This window comes from Tamandua tetradactyla, chromosome 12, assembly GCF_023851605.1.
Source record: "Tamandua tetradactyla isolate mTamTet1 chromosome 12, mTamTet1.pri, whole genome shotgun sequence".
Lineage (NCBI taxonomy): Eukaryota > Metazoa > Chordata > Mammalia > Pilosa > Myrmecophagidae > Tamandua > Tamandua tetradactyla.
The window spans coordinates 24,500,560-24,522,268 of NC_135338.1; the positions used below are offsets into that span (position 1 = coordinate 24,500,560).

At 35.0% G+C, this 21,709-nt stretch overlaps 1 protein-coding gene across 25 annotated transcripts in view; it reads left to right on the forward strand.

Annotated features, from left to right (window-relative positions):
• Positions 1-21,709, forward strand: part of GPHN (gephyrin) — a 750,954-nt gene that overhangs the window by 651,505 nt on the left and 77,740 nt on the right. For all 25 annotated transcript variants that reach the window (XM_077122754.1, XM_077122739.1, XM_077122741.1 and 22 more), the window contains 4 exons: positions 3,311-3,366; positions 9,825-9,944; positions 11,567-11,625; positions 12,693-12,846. In XM_077122754.1, coding sequence (XP_076978869.1) covers positions 3,311-3,366; positions 9,825-9,944; positions 11,567-11,625; positions 12,693-12,846 — 389 coding nt within the window. The remainder of the gene's footprint in view (positions 1-3,310; positions 3,367-9,824; positions 9,945-11,566; positions 11,626-12,692; positions 12,847-21,709) is intronic.

Sequence of the window (21,709 nt, forward strand, 5' to 3'; positions counted from 1 at the left end):
TGTGGGAGAACAGGAGAAAGGATGAAGCCTGAAGAGCAGAGGATTACAAAAAAGAAATAAAGGAAGTGGTCTTCTAAGGATCTTGTAATCTAGCTGAAGAGATAAAATATATACATTGATGAAATGATTTAAGAAAACTTACAAAGCGCAATACTAAGTACAAGTTAGTTTACAAACTTCCGAAGTACTGCACAAATACCTAATACATTTCTTTATTCTTTTAACAAATATTTAACAATATCAACTATGAACTATGTATTCTGCTAGACAAGAATAACAACATAATCTATGTTATATAGAATCAGAGCATCTTTCTAAATATTCTAAAGATAATGAATATTGATTCAATTTTTCAAGAAAAAAATATACAAGGATCAACAGAAAATGGATGACATTTGAAACATAGCATTTTGTGTTGGAAAATAGGAGGAACAAATTATGTATTTGTTCATTCATGCCTGCATCTTTCTAAAAAGATTCTTAGAAACCACATTCATTTATTTGTTGAACATTTTAAACCACTTAACTTATTGAACATTTATTGAATACCTATTATACAGCAAGTGTTAATCATTCCCCTAAGACAGACAAATAACTGCAGATATATTAGTAAGTCATAATTAGAGGTATTTCAGGGTACAATGGGGAAATAAAAGAGGAAGTAGATGACTCTTAAAGGGAGGGGAGTCAGATATGACATCATAGAGAAGGTGACATGAATTAAGTCTTAAAAGCTAAGAAGTTTTTGATCAGAGAGCAAGGTTAGGGAAGTACACTCCAAGCATTGGAAGTACCATATGTCATGGTGCTGTTGTGAGTCATCTTGGTTCTATCAGAGAAATAGAGTACTATAAGTTGAAAATGGCTAGAGTATAAGATTGAAGAAGGACATGGGGACACACACACATAGACACATACACACCGATACACACACCTTTTGACAACTTAGCTACTTTGATCGTACTCATCCTTCATATTCAGGATCAGAAATTCTTTTATCAGGGAAATTTTCCATGAACCTCCTGTACAGCTCAGGGACTTTAATTATATGCTGTCATAAAACTATGTTCTTTTCCTTGACAGCAGTTTTCTTAATGTAAATTTTAATTACATTACATTAATATGATTATTTTATTAAACTCTAGTCTCCTCCACTACATTACTGGCTTTAAGAGTTTTGTTTTAACCGTGATAAGAAACATGTTAAATACATTATACGTCACAAGCCAATTTTATATATATATAAATATACACACACATATACAAGCAAAAAGGTTTGTAAAATAACACTTATCTTAACCATTTGTTGAATATACTTCCATTATTTTTCATTTAATAAATTGTTTATACATTAATTTTACAACCCACCTCCATTTGTGATGCAGAGTTTGAAAAACATTGCAAAAAACTGACACTACATTAGAATAGAAACCATCATCTGTTTTTACTCCCAGTACTTATTGACATTTAGGGCATAAAAGACACTCAGTAGGAATTTGCTAAATGAATGAAAGAAAAGAATAGCTTTAAAAGGTGTTATTTTAAAGGTATAATTAGCCCTATTTTCATCAGTGAGAAAACTTAGAGAGGTTTAATAACTTGGTAAAAGTTCTAAAGCTAATAATAGGCAGAACTTGGATTCAGATTCACCTTTGTTTTACTTCTAAAACCATGCTAATTTCTCTTTTTATAGGAAGCAAAGAGAGGAAATGTCTAGGTTGCATATGGGAGGAGACATAAAATAAGTCTATTCATATTTGAGTTGCAATGAGTGTAGAACTCTGAAATATAATTTACATATTAATTTTTATCATAAAATCATGATATGCTTTAAAATACTGCAAAAATAAATGAGGGATAAATGAAAAAGATAGACAAAATGTTGATAACTGTAGAAAAAATTACTTCAGTGTATGTTTTAAATTGTTCATTTTTTAAAAATTAAGTTTTAAAAAACCACTAAAGTGTCAGAATAAAAATAAAATTGGAGGAAAACTATTCTGGCTTTTACAAGTGAACACTGAATAAAGATAGAACAGAAAAAAATCACAGGAAAGCACGAGTTTATTAACTGAGATAATATCTATAAAATACAAGATACAACATCTAGAACATAGAAGGGACCCAAGGTTAATTCGTTGCCCCTTTCCACACTAGGTTAATCAAAGTCAGCTGTGAAAAAAATGTAGCTCACTATAAACAAACAAAAAGAAAAAATAAAACAAAAAATGAAGAAAAAAAAATAGCTCATTATTAACAGTATAGAAGCCTTTAGGAAAAAATGCCACTTTGTAGTTACATAAACCATGAATTTCATATGTTCTTTATAAAAGAGGGGAAACATTATCAGTGTGATTGCAAATATAATTTAAAAATCATATAGAAGGTTTTATCTTTTTGTGTGTATATGCCTACCTTGCTGTATTCAAATGATATGGAGGTAATAACCATGATCAAAAACTCATCAGATAGAGATTACCCTTACCTAGTATTGGTCTGAAAAACAACATACCTCAACTATACATTTATCTCCTAGAATATTTTTTCATCCAGCCATTACTATATTGCATATAGAAAAAAAAAGATTGGATTAAAAAGTTTTTCCACCCCAATTTTGAAAGTATTTCTTAAAATTTAAAAATAAATAGTCAATGGAAAATGTGATACAGTACTGCCTTTATCTCCTGATTCAGGAATAGCATTGTGATCCATTATTTATTAAAAAAAAAAAAACTGTTCTGAGAATTAAGAAACTTGGTTTTAGTCCCAGCCTACTTCTAACCAATGCTTGTTCAAGGCATTTAATTCTGACTGCGTTCCTTCTTTCTGTAGCTCATTTCTTTAAAATGTCAAGTGAAGAGAGGAATATCTGTTTTTCCTATCTCACTGGATTATTCTGAAGATCAGATTGGATAAATGAGAAAGAAAAATATGGGTATTTTTTAGACATATGGAAAATCACACACATGTACATGAATAAGGCAGTGTTTATTTAGAAAGCTAGGTAAAAAGAACTTCCTATTAGAGAAGCACGAGTGTGGAAATTATGAGGTGACAGGAAAACCATCTACAGTGACACTAAGAAAGAACACAATTAAAACCATTTCTACTGGTACTTATAATTGTGGATACCAAACGTCAAACCAGTAGTATTAAGCCATTATCTCATTTAGGAGATGAGAAATGAATTCCACTTTTCTGAAACCTTATCAGATACTTTGAGCCAAATTTTAAAATTCCAGTGCTGGGTTCTAACTCCCTAGAGTAGGTTCATACTGATGTTCATTCTTGGTTCTGTTCCATCTCACAGCTGCTGATGGCCCAGGAGATCGATTCATCATTGGGGAATCCCAAGCTGGTGAACAGGTAAGATTCATAGGTCTTAGGTCCAACATCAAATTTTAGCTTCATTGACTTTCAGAATCTAATTCTAAATTCTCCTATTAATGTAGTAAAAATTTTAGAAAGGGATTAGACAAGTTTTCAATGCTATTAAAGGATGTTTCCTATGAGAAAGAACTAAAGGAATTGTTTCTTAATGTAAAGAAACTGTGTATGCTAGTATATGTCACAATGTTGTTGGTCTGCCTCAAAGACATGCCCCATATACATTTTCTAGCTCTGTGATTAAGTGATTCTTTCTATATAAGCATTGATGTTCTGAGTAGGATTACAGTTTCTAGGTGGTCTTTTCAGACTTTTCTCCAACTTGTGGTGTAAACAAGGTAATTTAGAAGAAGCAGATTGCTTAACCTCTTTAGTAATCATGTAGATTAATTTTTCTCATTAGGGAGCTTGCCAGAGCTTAGGTATACATATATTTGTATTAAGAAATGGAACACTAATAGGCCATAACAGAAGTATAATAGAAGCCCTTTTATTTAATGCTTTTGAGATGATTAATTGGTCATTTAATTGAAAATCAATTAAAGTGGAGAATTGTTTTCTATTTTCTAAGTTTAATTGAAATAGACATTTAACTTAACTATACATTTATTTGTTAATTTGATAGAAGGCCAAGACTTTTCTTATAGTAAGTATCTGCTATTTGAACTTCTGTCTGGTGTTTCTTACATAAATCACACCCATAAAGCATTGTCTGTGATTTCCAGTTTTGGTTTCTTTAAAGTGAATGAACACTTAAGAACACTGTAAAACATCTAAGCATAGACTCTGTCTAGATTTTACAGTTGCCTTAACCACACCTCATTTGACAACAGTTCTTTTTAACAGCATCCCTTTGAGTTTTTCCAAAAGTTTAACTTAATTTTATAAGGAAAAAGTAACTCTTTTTATACACATGTATCAATGGTTTGTGTAATATTTATTTAAATTACTTAATTCAATGACTATTATTGACATAAACAGATACAAATAAATTTGGAAACAAACTCAGTTGATTCTTGGGGCAGTATTTTACAGGTGTAAAGAGAACAGTCTACCAACCATCAAACTTAAAGTGTGCTTTGGGCAGAGGCCATTCTTCTTTTATGTTTAAGAAGAAATAGAAAGCACCTGTTAATCCAATGAGTTATGGAGAGCAGTTAAAAGATTTCTTACCTTATCAAATAGATCTAAAGCACTTCTCTCTCTTCACCTCCCCTTCAAAGTTTCCTCTTCCTGGGCTGGGAAACTCAACTACTACTACCAAGCTTTCATAAACACTATGTAAAAATAAAGGTGGCAGTTGGAAAAAAACAACATCCCATGTCTTCTCTTTTTTGGCTTACCATGTACTTCCATGTACACTGACAGTAGAATGGGGTTAAGGAAGTATATAAAAGAAGGATGATGCCAGTGGTGTTGACCTGTCTGCTTCATCTCTTTATGCAGGCACTGAGGAGATCCGTGTACACAGTTGTGAAGCTAGGTCTTGCATTGCAGTGATTAGATCATTTGTCCATGCTGAAAGCAGGCTAGTTTTAGTCCCTATAACCATTTCCCTAAAAAAAAAAAAAAAAAAACAGTTTGGTTGTTTTTTAATAAATTACTTTCCTTGTGACCTATTAACTTTTTTGACTTCTTGGAACCTATTTCCATCCTCAGTGGAAATCTAAAGCCATAAAATAGCAATTATTCAAGCATTATTTGCATGCCATCCAAAAAATGTTGGGTCTAACATTTATTGAGCACACCTACTGTGTGTACCAAGCACTCTGCTAGGTTCTGGGGATATAAACTAGATTAAGACATGATTACTACACATAAGGAGTTTTCATCTAGTGGAAGAGATAAGCAACTAAATACAATACAGTTTGTTGGGAATTGTCTTAGTTTTCCAGGGCTGTTATAACAGATACCACAAACTGATTGGCTTAAACAAAAGGAATTTATTGCCTCCCAGGTTTAGAGGCTGGAAATCCAAAATTACAGTATTGGTAAGCCATACTTTCTCCAAAGTCTATAGTACTTTGGTGGTAGCCTGCCAGCAATCAATCTCTGCCTCTGTCACATGGTGATCTGTTTCCTTAGGTTTCCTCTTGTGGCTACTTCCATGTCCTAATTTCCTTTGTTTATAAGGACTCCAGTCATATAGAATTAAGGCTTATGCCCATTCAATTTGGCCACAGTTTAATACGATCTTTAAAGATCCTATTTATAAATACTTTCACACTCATAGGACCAGAGGTTAGGACTTAAACATGTCTTTATTATAGAGGACATGATCCAATCCCCAACATGCATTAAACTAATGGTATGAAGTCAAGTGCTGTGAGAGGATGAACATTTCAGCCTGGGAAAATTAGGGAAATGACATTGGATCTGGGCCTCAGAGAGTTTTGCAAAAGCAAGATGGGAAAGGATCATTCAAGGTAGAGAAAGTAGTATATAAATCAAGACACAGGGATGTTTAAAATAATCAAATGGAATTCTTAGGGAAACTGCAAATAGTTGGTAGTGCCCACAGCCTACTAAGCACAGGAATAAGTAGCAGGTTTCCAGGGTCTTGTGAACTTCTTAAACCTTGCTTACTATTAGTTAAGACCTCCAACTGTACTAGAGAATTAGGAGCATGAGAAGAATTGTGAAACAGTTCAAACATTGCTGACTTCTGTAACTTCCTATAAAATTTTGATGGAAGGAAAGACCCAAACCATACAAGAAATGGATTTTCTTCAAATTTTCTATGATGTCCTTTATCTATAACTGATCTATCACGCAGAATTTATAACAATCTCAGAGACCTTGTGAGAGCCAAATTGCTCACTTATAGAAAGTACATATACTTGAACATTGGAGTGCCATTGCACACACTGAGTAGTGATTTATAAAATAGCTTCTTGAGGTATCAAAATACTTGAACTTAAATCATTTATAGTTTGAACCCATTGATTAGCACTGAACATGTTCAAAGAAAATACTCTATAATTATAAAGTGCTAGCATTGGGCAAAGCTCAAAAAAATCCAATTCACACTTCTATTAAGGAAATATCAAGATTTGAACTGTTTATATAAAGAATATAAGGAACAGCAATAAAAATTAAAAGGGAAGAATGACTGCTAATCTGGAAGTTAAAAGAAGTTCTTCACTTACTGCTGAAATGTAACATTTGCAGTTGGTTCAGTTAGGTGCAATTTATGTATCTGTGGAGCAGGCCACTACATTCTGGGAACACAAGCTCAGGCACAACAGAAACTTCCAGCAAATGACAGAGTGTCCAAAGAGCAGGGGAAGAGATCCCATCATGACCGATCTCCTGAGCAGCCCAGTTGCTTGGGTCAGGGTCAGCGAACAGCAGCGTGGTATACTCCACTTCACGCAGAGAGGAAAAACCAATTGGTGCTGCCCAACTCAAGAAGAGAGGGCCCTACCACTGAGAGTTCCACCTCTGATAAGCAACTAGGGCTGCTTGTTCCCAAATCAGGTTTGGTCAGCCATTCTAGTTGACCTAATGTCTCCCCAGGCTGCAGAATGAAAACATATTGAAATATTTGCAAGGAGTTGTAAAGGAAGGGGGAGCTGTGTAGGTGAAGGCTAATAGGTGTCCCCTAGGTATGTTGAAAACTTCCCCAGCAGTGTCCACTCTACATAGATATATATCTTTATATATCAAAAAATAGCTTTTAAACTGAGTTTAATATATGTGCGCTGGCGTGAGTCATCTACCTACCACATAGAATTGCTTCTTTTGGAGAGTGGCAAATTTTTTATTCAATAATCATACAGAAACTATTCATATAAATTGGTTTAATTCAAGAAGTGGAGAAAATTACAGGTCCAACCACAGTAGAACTTAAAATAAATTTAGCAAATACAGTACATGAACTCAACTGAACTGAAGAAGGACTCTAGGCTAACACATCTCAATTTGAGAAGCAACTACCATGAAATTCACATTAGTATTCATTTTCTGCTTAGCTGAAAAGATGCTTTCAGGAAAGGACTCACCTCTTTAGGCCTGTATTAAAAGTTATCATTCTTCAGGCACAGAAGATAGTTTTGATATTAGCACCTCCTCTAAAAAAAACACATGTATCAAGATGTTAATGCTTTTCATAAAAAATTACTGAACTGCAAAATGGTCATATATAGTAGATTGAGATGCTCCATAGTAAAAAATATCTGGAGTTGAAAATTTTTAATAAGTTTTACATGTGTTGAGCCCTAAGCTTTTCATTTTAAACTTTTTTAATATCTTGGTGGAAAATTACATTAAAATGTAACAATTCTGAATAAGCCTGGAGTGTCTCTTTTGTTCAAAGAACAGGACATTTGTATATAAAGCTCAGTGCCAAGTCTGATTCTAAGAATATCCTTGTCTGGTATCTGTGGGAGAAAAACATGGAGAACATTGGAATTGTAAGCCAAAAAAAGATAGCATGAAGAGTATATTGATCCAATATCACTCTTCTGTAAGAAATGGCACTATAAAATTTTTTACATAAACTGTTGATTTATTAAGGAAGGTATGCCATAGTAGTCTTTGTCTTTGGAATTAGACATACGTAAATTTAAATCCCAGTGCTACTACTTAATGGTGGGTAATCTTGGGCAAATTAGTTAATCTGTTTAAGTTTCTGACTCCAAACCTATAAAGTGGTGATAATAATGTAGTTGTGATAATGAGATGATGCACATTCATTCATTCTTCTGGAAGAACTGTTTATTAGAGTATCTACTTTGTACTAGGCACTTTTCTAGGCCTTGGGGTGCTAGAGCAATATGTCTGGGGAAGGGATGATTAAAGAGAGATTAATGCATGGCTATTTCCAAGATATAGAAATATATATATATATATATATAAGGGAAATAGATAGATAGATAGATAGATAGATAGATAGATAAAGGGAAACCAACAAAGGAATATGAAAGACTCAACTGGTAGCAATAGTGAAACGCTATTACCACCTGTAGGTCTGAAGAGGCATGAGACGAGAGTGGTACTTGTACCTGGGGAGATTCATAGCTAATAGAGCGGGCTACCTAAATGCAGCTGTGACCCTCAGTGATAGTGATGATACAGCATTGCCAAAACGCAACCCACCAGGGAAAGAGCCTACTTTTGTCTGTCTCCTACCCTCTTATCTCACTGTTGGTCCCTCCCATTGGCTGAACCTAATCAGAAACCAGAGTGATGGCAATCTGGTCAAGATAGTCCACAAAGTCCCACTTTCTGGGCCACAACACAGGGTAGAGAATTGGTTGTATGATCTGGAGAGGCAAACAGAAGATAAGACAAATCCCTATCTATAGGACTTTTATTCTAGGATATATAATGCACTTAACACTTCAAGCATAGCTTGAAGGTTTAATAAATACTAACTATTTGTGATTTTCTTTGCAGCAATAATATTACGGCAGAAGCTTTCAAAAGCTTTTCTAGTAATACATTTCCAGTTTAACTTTGATTGTATTTCCAGTGTAGGTTATTTTCTTTGACCATTCCTAACATTTTAAATATTTATGTGACAGACATCTTTGGAAAGATATCTTTTTTATTGGGGGATGATGTTTTCTTAAAATTTTCTTTAAGGAGGAATTTGAAGCATTCCTTTTCTGAACTCTGACCTACATCATGGCTCAGGACAAGTGACTCTTCTGAGGATGGATCAAACCTATCAGATTGATCTTATATAAATATGCTTTTCCACATGTAGGGCAGGTGCTGTGGTCAGAACATATTTAGCCTAGCTTCCTATGCCATCCATATGAGAGTTCAGACAATGAAAATCTTGGACCTGATGTTTAACCCAAATCATGACAAACATTGGAATCATTTTTAAATGGTTTAACTACATTTGCTAGAATTATACTATTTAGTTGAAAGTTGAATTAATATGTTTTAGAAAGTTTCAAGAGCAGTAATTAAAATAAATTTTTTTTGGTTTGTCTTTATTTAACCAAAAATACAGTTAATAAAGCATTTAGTTAATAAAGCACTTCTCAAGTCTCAGAAGTTCAGTAAATCACAAAGGTGTTGGTTTTTCATAACTGTTATTCATAAAATCATATAGTATTGCCTAGCATTTGTTTTCTTACAGATTCTGAAATCACTTTACCTATACAAAGAAAGTTCACATTATTTGAGTGAGAGTCAATAGCAGAAAATATATGGCAGTTACTCAGAAGGAAAATATGGCACCAAGAAAGGCATTGAATAGTCATTACCTTGAAGAACATATAAAGTCAACTTAAATCAAGTTAAAGCCTCTTTGGTATAAATGTACCTGTTTGTGGTTAGTTTTTATTACATTGGCCAAAAATGAATAAGACCCTAAGATTTTCATTTTATTGTTTATTTCTAAAAATGTTATGTTTCCTGTAGACTTTTCCTTTGCGATAGCAAAGTAATTCAGCTCTCTTACATGTTTGTATTTTCAGCCAACTCAGACAGTAATGCCAGGACAAGTCATGCGGGTTACAACAGGTGCTCCAATCCCCTGCGGTGCTGATGCAGTAGTACAAGTGGAAGATACTGAACTTATCAGGGAATCAGATGATGTATGTCATCACCAGGTCTTACCATGCTTTTGTTCCTGTGGACTATTATGTCAGGCCCGTTTTCTGCAATGCTTACGAGATTAGCCCAGTTTTTTGGTTATATTGGAATCTTACATTGTAGCACACAGGTCTCCAATAAATACAGCCTTCGGCTTAAAATTCTTTTGTTATGGGAGGGAGTTTTTGTGATTATTGTTTTTATTATAACAGAATTTAAGCCATGTTTGAACCAAGAAATTTCACATTCAAATAAGGTAAAAACTGTCTCAAGATAGAACAAAGATATTAACTGTTGACATACTTTCTAGCTGAGAAATTTTGTTCATTGATGCTAGCTTCTGAAAAAATATGAAGTCATAAATTCAGAATGTAATGGAGGAGAATTTAATGAAGATCACTAGGCCAGCTCTTAAATATTACATTACACTAAGTGAAGCATTTGAACAATGACATGTTCAGCTCTGCTTTTCTACAATCCAAGGAAAATTTCTCTACCAAATGACAACCTAGAGATATTAAATTTAAGCCAATTCCCCCTTTATTGCCAAAAATAATAGACTTGAGATCTTTTGGGGTCTAAGCAGGTCTTCTTCTCCTGAAAACTAGTGGTAATTACTGAAACCAGATCATTAGCCACTACTCAAAGTAGAGTCATCTCAACTGAGGTTTTAATGACTGGCCATCTTTCTTGTTTTGTGAAGACGTTTAAGAAATATTTTTAAAGCTGATGTTAGGGTGGTGCAATGGTGGCGCAGTGGTAGAATTCTTGCCTGCCATGCCAGAGACCTGGGTTCGATTCCCAGAGCCTGCCCATGCCAAAAAAGCTGATGTCAAAAATAAATATTAAAAATTAAAAATATATATATAACTTCTCCTGGGCTGCAAATAGAGTTAAATTTGGCCATGCCAAGAGATAGCAACCTTTCTTGATCTGAGATTTTCCTGTTAATCATCTTTATACATGGAGTACTTATACAATTCAACTCTTAGGATTCAGGTCACAATGCCTTCTGCTAAAATTGTCCAAGCCAATTTATTGGCATTAGGATAACCAACAGGATATTGAAATCCAAAACATGTGCATCCTCAAGCTCTGCCAGATGACAACACATTTCGAACATCACAATATTATTCACAGTCCATTAATGTAAAATTGATGATCACTTTTAATTTATAGAAATATGCTACCAGGCAAACTATAAGTCTTTCACTGAAATTCCTCCATATAGCTGGGAACCTTGGCAAGGTGTTGAACCCATGATTCGTGTAAACAGAAAAGAAAGATTATCTCCATGCACATTCACTTTATCCTTTAAGGTAGCCATACTACCTTGAGAATGCTACTTGCAAAGCATATTTCAATCTTTGAATTGGTACTTTTTTAAAACATGAAAATTAGATAAAATATTTAGTTTATTTCCTAGCACCAAACCTCCTAATTTTTCAGGAACCTGTGGTAGAAATTCATAGTGTTTTAAAAGGGTTAACAAATGCTTTTCTGTTTTTCCATGTTTTTATGTACTCAGCCTATCTTATGATAAAAGCATCTGGGTAGATCAATGATAATCAGAAATTCTGTTGGATTGTTCTGTTTCAAATTATACAGCCTGCTGTTATTGCAGGGCACTGAAGAACTTGAAGTGCGAATTTTGGTGCAAGCTCGGCCAGGCCAAGATATCAGGTAATTTCATAACATATAGAATATATAGCCAACTCATGTTTCACAAATTTAGGAAAGTATGGCTGTTATAAATCTACAGCTATATGAATTACCCATTGGTTTTCAGGGCTGTTAATAAGTAGCAAAATGAATATTCTGAATTCTTCATCCTATGTCTGCCCTACCTATTTTTTATTAAAGACACTAAAGACAAATGAAATAGTCAAAAGCAACAGGAGAAGGAGATAATGTCATGAGCCTACATAATCCACAGGTAACCCTACCCCTAGATAATCCAGAATTACCTAACCTCACTCTTAAATAATCCAGAATTTGGTGTCAACACAGATAATTCCAGAATTGGATATTTACACAATTAGCTGATAGCCCATCCTCTACTGAATACCAATAATAATGAAATAATCTGTTGCTGTTAGTTTACAAAGATGAGACAACTTTCTCATCATTAATAGTACATATACTTTAAATTATTTTTTCTTACAATGGAATAAGTTGGCCCTGATTCCATTAATACCACTGTTTGCTTAACGTCTCTTATAACAAATCTACATTTCTCCTATCCTTCTGGCAACAGGCCAAGATGAATGTATCCCTGGGGCTACATAACAAGAGTCACCTGAGTGGTCCAAGTGAAAATTACCTCTATGCCTGTAACCTCATCAGCATCATTCTCCTCACCACAGAGCTAGCTAGCTATAGATTAATTCATGCCATTAGATATTTTCATACAAATTCTTGCTTTTTATCAAAGAAAGTTTGCAATTGCTGTTAACTTAATGAAGTAAAATGTAATTTGGAAAATTATTTCCAAATATGAAATAACATATGCCTGTTTAGCAGTATTAAATACAAATCCTATTTCTGTCTTCCACTGTATAATTTCAGTTTTTTACATGATAAAAGCATAGAGTTTTTAGAATTGTTTCATTTTATTATCCAGTTCCTGCCTCACATCTTGACCTTTTTCTCCCCTTGAGTGTCTTCCTTCTCTGACGCTAAAGTTTCCCTCTTATATGAGAAAATGTTATTCCTAATCATACTGCTTATGGTTCTACTTTGACTTTCAGACCCATCGGCCATGATATTAAAAGAGGGGAATGCGTTTTAGCCAAGGGAACCCACATGGGCCCTTCAGAGATTGGTCTTCTGGCAACTGTAGGTGTCACAGAGGTTGAAGTTAATAAGTTTCCAGTGGTTGCAGTCATGTCAACAGGGAATGAGGTAAAAAAATTTTTTTTTTAAAGTTCGGGGTGGGGGGGTGTGGGGAGCTGGACTTACAGGTAAAAATATTTCTGACATCTGTGCTGTATTGTAAATAGAATGTTATCAATTATAGATTTTACCAATGGATGTATATTCCTATAACAGGGAAATAATAGGTTGGCTTCAGTGTAGTTCAAGTAGATAAGAAGAAGAAAGAACTAGAAATTTCTTATTAAGAAATGTTCGCTTCTGGGCAGGCCACAGTGGCTCAGCAGGCAGGAAGGCTTACCTGCAATGCCAGAGGACCCGGGTTCGATTCCCGGTGCCTGCCCATGTAAAAAAAATAAAAAAATAAAAAAGAAATGTTCGCTTCTATTATTAGAATGAAATATTACAAACTAATGGCTCTCTATACTCTCAGAAGATATAAACAAAGAATATTAGCTGCTAGCTATAGATATTTAACTGTACAAATTCAATACTTTATTAGGACAATGGATTGTGACTACCTGCTGCAGAGATAATGGACAACCTCTTTGGAGGGGGCAGGAGATGTAAGGGGTGGAATTCCATCAGTCAGGATACAATGGCTAGCCCTTCTTCTTGCTAAAATTCCATGTGATCTAGAATCACCAGGAGGGGTTTGGAAATCCATTTTTCTCTTTTCCTATAAAGATAGCATCTCAAGCCATTCAGAATGTGTCAAAATGTCATTTTAATCCTAATCTAAAAAAGGGAATTAAATCAATCTTTTTCTAAGGACTCCTGAAAATCTTCCTGCTCCCTGTTTTGCTTAGTTCGTACAAAACTTCAATCAGAAATGCTAAAATCAAACTGGAAACATTAAAAAGTGAATCTAGTGGAAATTCAGAGCTTTATAACAGAATCAGAAATGTTTGAGATTAAAAAAAATCCTTTGGCCCTCTTAAAGAAAAGATGAACAGGTTTATTTTCTCTCTCTTTTTTTTTTAAGTCTCTTACTCTGTTCTGAAAATAAGCCCTTCATTTCTATTATTTTTAATTTCTTAAAATCATGGAGGGCGGGCCGCGGTGGCTCAGCGGGCAAAGTGCTTGCCTGCCATGCCGGAGGACCTCGGTTCGATTCCCGGCCCCAGCCCATGTAAAAAACAAGCAAACAAACAAAATACAATAAAACAGGAAAATGTTTAAAGATGTTTCCCTTTCTTCCTTCCTTCCATCCTTCCTTCCTTCTCTCTGTCTTTCCTTCCCTTCCTCCCTCTCTCTTAAAAAAAAAAAAAAAAAAAAAATCATGGAAATTTTAAAAATGTAAATGGCCCGTATAGTTTTTTTACTTCAATCTTTGAAATTGTAAATCTCCTTTCTATCCTTTATTTAGGAGCCATAATGTACTTGTTGAGACGGCATTTGTATTCACGCATTCACTCATTCATTCACTCATTACCCAATTGTACTAGATACAATGATGAGAAAAACAAAGTCTCAGTTATGTTAGAATTTATAGTACAAAAAGTTAAGTTTTATCACAGCAGTGCTGGATTTAGACTGTTCTGGCAGATTATAACTAAATGTATAGTTATAATCTTATAATTATAATCTTATAATCTATAAAACCTTATAACTAAACATGCATTTGTAAAGTACATGGTGATGATTAGGAGTATACTTTAAGCCTGTGATAATGAACCTTTTTAGCATGGAGATCCTTTGGGTAGTTGGCCATAGATACTTCCGGTTGTACCACAAATGAGCATGGTGTATATAAAATATTGAATTATCTGTGCAGAGCTGTGAACCTTTAAGATTCCTATATCTTTTTTCTTAATGTCAAAACATCCTTATATTTGTAGTATTAACCACCTTCATCATCCACAGTGACTAGCAGTCCATGAAGTTCCTTGGTTTATGGCATTAAGTCAATCTCTGTCTCTGTTCTGTGGCCATCTCTCTTTTTTTCTGTCTCTGTCTTACTGCGTCCAAATGTCCTCTGCTTATAAGGATACCAGTCATATTGGATTAAGGGCACACCCTAATCAAATTTGGCCTCGTCTTAATAATATCTTCAAAGATCCTAATTACTAATATGGCTTATTCACAGCACTAGAGGTTAGGACTCGAACATGCCTTTTGTAGGAACGCAATTCAATTCATAATAGTCTCTAAAACTATTGACAGACCCAAAACAAACATTTTTTTTCAATTTGATCCACATAGTAATAATTTTAATGTCCTAGAACCAACTGATACTATGCTTAGCCTCAGAAAGAAATTTCTGTTAAACTGATTAACTCAAGGAGCCATTCTTATTACGATTTATTTATTTGCTTTGTGCATCTAAATGAATTCATGGTTGGCTTGGAAAAGCTAAATAGAATGAGCAAAATATTTTTCTATTATATAGCTATTTGGAAACTTTGCTTATGCTATGTTGCTTATGTTCTCTCTAGTGCTTTTGTAGAACTGGACTGAGAATCTCAGTTATGCCCACAGTACACTGGTACTATTTTTTTTTAATTTATTTATTAATTAAAAAATTAAAAAAAAATAAAACATCAACATATATAATCAGTAATTCACAGTATCATCACTTAGTTGCATATTCAACATTTCTTAGAACATTTGCATTAATTCAGAAAAAGAAATAAAAAGACATCAGAAAAAGAAATAAAATGAACAGAGGAAAGGAAAAAAAAAAAGATTATACCTACCATACCCCTTACCCCTCGCTTTCATTGATCACTAGCATTTCAAACTAAATTTATTTTAGCATTTGTTCCCCCTATTATTTATTTTTTTCCATATGTTCTACTCCTTTGTTGACAAGGTAGATAAAAGAAGCATCAGACACAAGGTTTTCACAATCACACAGTCACATTGTGACTGCTATATCATTATTCAATCATCCTCAAGAAACATGGCTACTGGAACACAGCTCTACATTTTCAGGCAGCTCCATCAAGCCTCTCCATTACATCTTGAATAACAAGATGATATCTACTTAATGCATAAGAATAACCTCCAGGATAACCTTTCGACTCTGTTTGGAATCTCTCAGCCATTGCCACTTTGTCTCATTTCACTCTTCCCCCTTTTGGTCGAGAAGGTTTTCTCAATCCCCTGATGCCAAGTCTCAGCTCATTCTAGGGTTTTTCTCAATCCCTTGGTGCTGAGTCTCAGCTCATTCTAGGATTTCTGTCCCACGTTGCCAGGAAGGTCCACACCCCTGGGAGTCATGTCCCACGTAGAGAGGGGGAGGGTGGTGAGACTGCTCGTCATGTTGGCTGGAGAGAGAGGCCACATCTGAGCAACAAAAGAGGCTCTCTTGGGGGTGACTCTTAGGCTTAAATTTTAAGTAGACTTGACCTATCCTTTGTGGGGTTAAGTTTCATATGAACAAACCCCAAGACTGGGGGCTCAGCCTATAGCTTTGGTTGTCCACACTGCTTGTGAGAATATCAAGAATTCAACTTGGGGAAGTTGAATTTCTCCCCGTTCTCACCATTCCCCGAAGGGGGCTTTGCAAATACTTTTCCACTCACTGATCAAATTACTCTGGGATTCATCGGGGCATCACTCTGGACAAACCAATAAAATTTCATATCCTATCTGAGATTCCAAGTTCTTATGGTGTTCAATCAAACTATCTACATAAGTTATATTAGGAGATGCAATAGTCAAAATATAAATTTTGTAACAAACATTTTTTGCTTTAGTCTCACACAGAAGGTGACATTTTAAAATATTAATTACCATTTATTTTCAGCACTCCGCAATAATGATATTCCTTTGTTCTTCCTTATGCAAAAACATTTTTTAAATTTGTGGTACTATTTTTTAAAATAATTTTTATACTCTATTATTACTATTCACTAGTGACAGAGAAAGATGATAGTGTGAAAATGGAGATGGTGTTTATTTTATGGAATCCTAACAATACTTTGTAATTTTAGTTCCCTACCCCTATAGACCTGACTATCATTGAAGAGGCATTGATTCTATATGGCTCCCTGCCACTTCTTTCTCTGGCCTTCTGTACATATCATAGTTTTAGAAGGGAACAATGCTTCTAGATAACAAAATCTCTGATTCTGCATATAGCTCCACATTCTTCCCCCTACTTCTATCCAAAGTTAATTGTTATTTTGGCTCTCTATACCCATATAATTTAGTTTATTTCAACAAATGTTCATTGGGTGCCTCTTAGGCAGATTGGAGATAAAAGAGATAAATATAGCGTCTCTCCTAAAGGCTTGAAAATCCTCAAGAACATACTCAAAAAACAACAGCAAAAAAAAATCATTTATTTTCAGAGGCCAAAAAATATTATATTTGTCTATCAATGTGAATACAGTAAAGCTAGTCACAAGCTCCCCTTAAGAAGTGGTTCTGACTTCCTTTGAGATGTATGGCTTCATATATGTCCACTTTGTGAATCTAATCTCTAGTGCATTGTTCTAGTTTGCTAGCTGCTGGGATGCAATATACCAGAAATGGAATGGCTTTTAAAATGGGGAATTTAATAAGTTGCTAGTTTACAGTTCTAAGGCTGAGAAAATGTCCCAATTAAAGCAAGTCTATAGAAATGTCCAATCTTAGGCATCCAGGGAAAGATACCTTGGTTCAAGAAGGCCAGTGAAGTTCAGGGCTTCTTTCTCAAATGGAAGGCACATGGCAAACACAGTCACAGTTTCTGTCTTATCTAGAAAGGCACATGGTGAACGCAATCAGGGTTCCTCTCTCATCTGGAAGGGCACATGGAGAACATGGCATCATCTGCTACGTTCTTCTCCTGGCTTCCTGTTTCATGAAGCTCCCTGGGAGGCATCTTCCTTCTCCATCTCCAAAGGTCACTGGCTATTAGACTTCTGCTTCTCGTGGCGATGTTGTTCTGCTTTGCTCTCTCTGAATCTCCTTCATTCTCTAAAATGTTTCCTCTTTTATAGGACTCCAGAAACTTATCAAGACCCACCTAAATGGGTGGAGACACATTTCCCCCAATCGTGCTTAACAACCACTCTTGATTGGGTTACATCTCCAGGGAGATGATCTAATTACAGATTCAAACATACAGTATTGAATAGGGATTATTCTGCCTTTACAAAATGGAATTTAGAATAAAACATGGCTTTTCTAGGATTCATACATCCTTTCAAACCAGCACATGCATTGATAAGTAGAACATTGGCCTTTAGCAATCCAAAAAAAAAATGCTATTCATGATGTCTATGTATACTATATTTAAAATCTGCCTAGTATTTCATAGCTACATAAACTTGTTAACTATGTGGGAATTATTTCAAAACTGGGAGGTAGAGTAGTTATCAACCAAAAGTAACACAGAAGAGATGATTTAGACATTTGTTGTCATCAGCAAACTATGCATGTTAATTTATGTAAAAGCATTTGGTGATTAGGTGATTGTGGGCATGTATATCCAATCTTATGCATTTGTTCAATAAATATTTTGAGTATCTATTATATGCTGGAATGCCTACCAAGAAGTCCTCTGAACTGAACATTCACACTTAGAAGACCACACCCTAAACCAGCTTACTTAGATATTGAACAGGAAATCAGCAGCTGAGCAGCATCAGGCTTTCTTATTCAGGAGTTATTCTCTTTGTTTCTTTAGTGACAGTGCAGGTGCTAGGGTACAGAAATCATACTAACAGGGTATGGGAGCTACCCTGGCTTAGAAACCCCTTGTTCCAGAGAGGGATCAGTATTTCCTGTAACAATCTTGGGCAGCTTGCAGGGTCCTGAAAGGGAAGTGCTCAGTTACAAGTAACACCACATGTAAGGAAGCTCAAAGCAATGGTTCCCACTAGGTATTTTTAGTTCTTCCATGTACAGATTACCAATAGGAAATCATTTATACCATAACCAATATTGCCTAATAAGAAGCTGACATTTTGTCCTTATCAAATTTCTAGGGGAACAGAGCTAGAAAGTTAACCCAAGGTCAAATTTGTCCTTGGAGATAGAGAAAGGTTTAATTAGCCCTTTACCCTCACATAAAGTCGATCATTGTTTTTGACAAAAACAATCAAAATGACTAAAAGTCAGTCTACTTTTTATTATCACTATGTACCCGGAATTTTTAACAGTGTTGAAGAGAGGAGTATCCATTGAGATGGATCACTTCTGCTACCCTTCCCTTCTTAGTATGCCAGTGATGCCAGACACAGTTCTGATTACTGGAGGTACAGTAGCATGCAAGACAGACAGGTTTCCAGTTCTTATAGAATTAATGTTCTAATGGGGGGATAGTCAATAAATTACCAAATGATGATACATTATATGAAGAAAAATAGAGAAGAATAAGATGATAAAGAGTGATAGTAGAGGAGGGGTACATGCTAGATATTGTCTGTTGAAACTTAACCCACATCAGCCCTTCTTTACTGTGCCCTCCATCAGTAAGACTCCATCAGAAAACTAGATTTCCCAGACTCTTGCCATCTGTGGTCCAGTTAGGTTTTGCCATTGATATACATTCTCATGATATTAGAAGATAGCAAGAAGAAAAAGCTGTTAACAGAAATGCAGGCTCCTCAACTCTCAGTAATGGCCCTAGGGATGATGTGTCTTCTTTGCTATCACATTTTCTCCTTTCATTCCGCCAATCCTTCCAACACATTTATAAATCAAGTCCCTGTATTAAATTCTCTCCTACTCTACCCTCCTCTATTTGATATATCTAGAAGAGTTTCAGTTATCTGACAAAATATTCTTTTATATTTAGGGTAATCAGGCCTCACTGATGAGGTGACTTTGAGTGGAAATCTGAAGGCATTGAGGGTGTATGCCATGTGGTAGGAAACATGTTCCAGATAGAAGCAAGAAGAAATGGAAAATCTCTAAAGTAGGGTGCATGCTTGTCACATTTAAGGAATGTGTTTAGAAAATATACTTGAGAAATATTCTTTTAGGTTTTCTATACTTAGTCCCTCCAAAGAAAATGCTTTGAATATATTTGAATCAGATGATTAATAAGATACATGCTTTGCCATAGAGTTTAATATGTTGGTGTACAAAAAAAAAGGATAAAATGGGAAATTTTATTTATGTTACCACAGTAATGTTAAAATCTTTAAAAGAAAGATGAAGGACACCCAGGTTTTGGCCTAAGCAATTTTAACAATAAAGTTGTCATTTACCCAGGTGGGAAGGACTAAGTAGTAGAAATCAGGGATTCTATTTCAAATATGTTAAATTTGAAATACCTGTTAGAAATCCTAATAGAAATATTGAGTAGGCAATTGAACATATTAGTCTGAGTTTAGGGGAAAGATCAGGGCTAAAGATAGACAGTTGGAAGTTATCAGCATATGTGTAGTATTTAAAATGACTGGGTCAGTTGCCTACAGAATGAATACAACTAGGAGACAGGTGATCTATGTTTTATACTTAGAGACAGCTGTATCTTCCTCTTCTTTTCCCTGCCTTTTATTTCCCAGTTTTATTTTCTAATTTTGACTCTTGGTAACATTAGCTCTCTATTTGTAGAACATATGCTGATCCCCTTGAAGTTTAGAGGATCACCTAACAGGTCTTTAGACTGGGTGTCAATCAGCCAACAGCTACTATTTTCAGGAAATGAAGCTTGTGTGCTTGTTATCTAGTTACTCAAAGTATGAGCAGCAATTCTTCCTTCAGTAGATTCTGAGTCTTCTGCTAATTTCGACAATAGTTTCAGTCAGCTTCAGCCATATGCCATAATTCTTATTAATTCATTCATATTCTCTCCCTTCTCCCTTTTCCCCTCCCCCTTGTTCCTTCTCCCCTCTCCCCACACACATCTAAATTAAGTGCATTTATCTCCACTATGCCTTTGCTCAGTCTGTTGGAGAGTTTTTTGGCCATAGTAACAGAGGCCTATACAAATGAGTTTGAATTTTAGGTATATCAATTCTAAGATTTCTGTGTAATATCCCTTGGGGCCTTCCATAAGCAGCTGCTGTTAGAAAAATGAGAATCTTTAAAATCTTTGTCCTCACTGGCAAGTGAAAAAAAGGAGTGGGGATTTGAGTGCATACTGTGTCCAGTAATGCTAAGTGCTTTATGATTCACACAGCTCTAAGAGGTTAATATAATTATCCCACATTTTATGTAGAAGGAAGTTGAAGCAAAGAAACAAAGCAACTTGCCTGATACCATATATCCTGTGTAAGCAGTGGAACCTCATTTCCCACCCACATCTTTTTGTCTGTATGACTTATTTCCAATATGCCACAATGTTTCCCACTCCAGCTTCCTTAAATTCCATTTTTCCACTTTTCAATGACAATTTCTGAAAGCTTTCAGGTTAAATAGCTCATTATTTTCTTCTAGCTGTACTATACTTCTTGTCCAGATTAAAGACCTTATTTTGCCACTTAGAATTGCCCTCATTAATAATTCAGATACCTTCACTCCTTTAATCTATTCCTTTGCTTAATGCTAATATCCAAACTGAACAATTCTATCCTTTCCTTTCTCCATTTTTGTTCCCAAGCAGGAAAGCATTACTGAAAAAGATCATAGTGAAAAATCACCTCATCACCTCTCTGATAAGGATGAAGCTAGAAGAATATTTGCCAAACAAAACTGAATGAGGACTCCATCTTCCCTTCTTTACCTCAGAATTTCCCCCTTCCTTCAGCTATATTCTTTTCCTCCAATCTAAGAGGCAAAAGTACTTCTGTACCTTTCTAAGAACAATTTCTCTGTTTATACATTTGAGCTTATTCTTTCTCACCTTGTTTGGAACTTTGGTTTCTAAATTGTTTCTTCTGAACTTTAGATTATTTCTCTCTAATGGCTCCTCTCCTTTCTATATCCAAATATACAAAAATTGCCGTTATCATAAGAAAATCTGTACTGAAGCGCCTGGTACCCTCTTGAGCTACTGGACTATTCC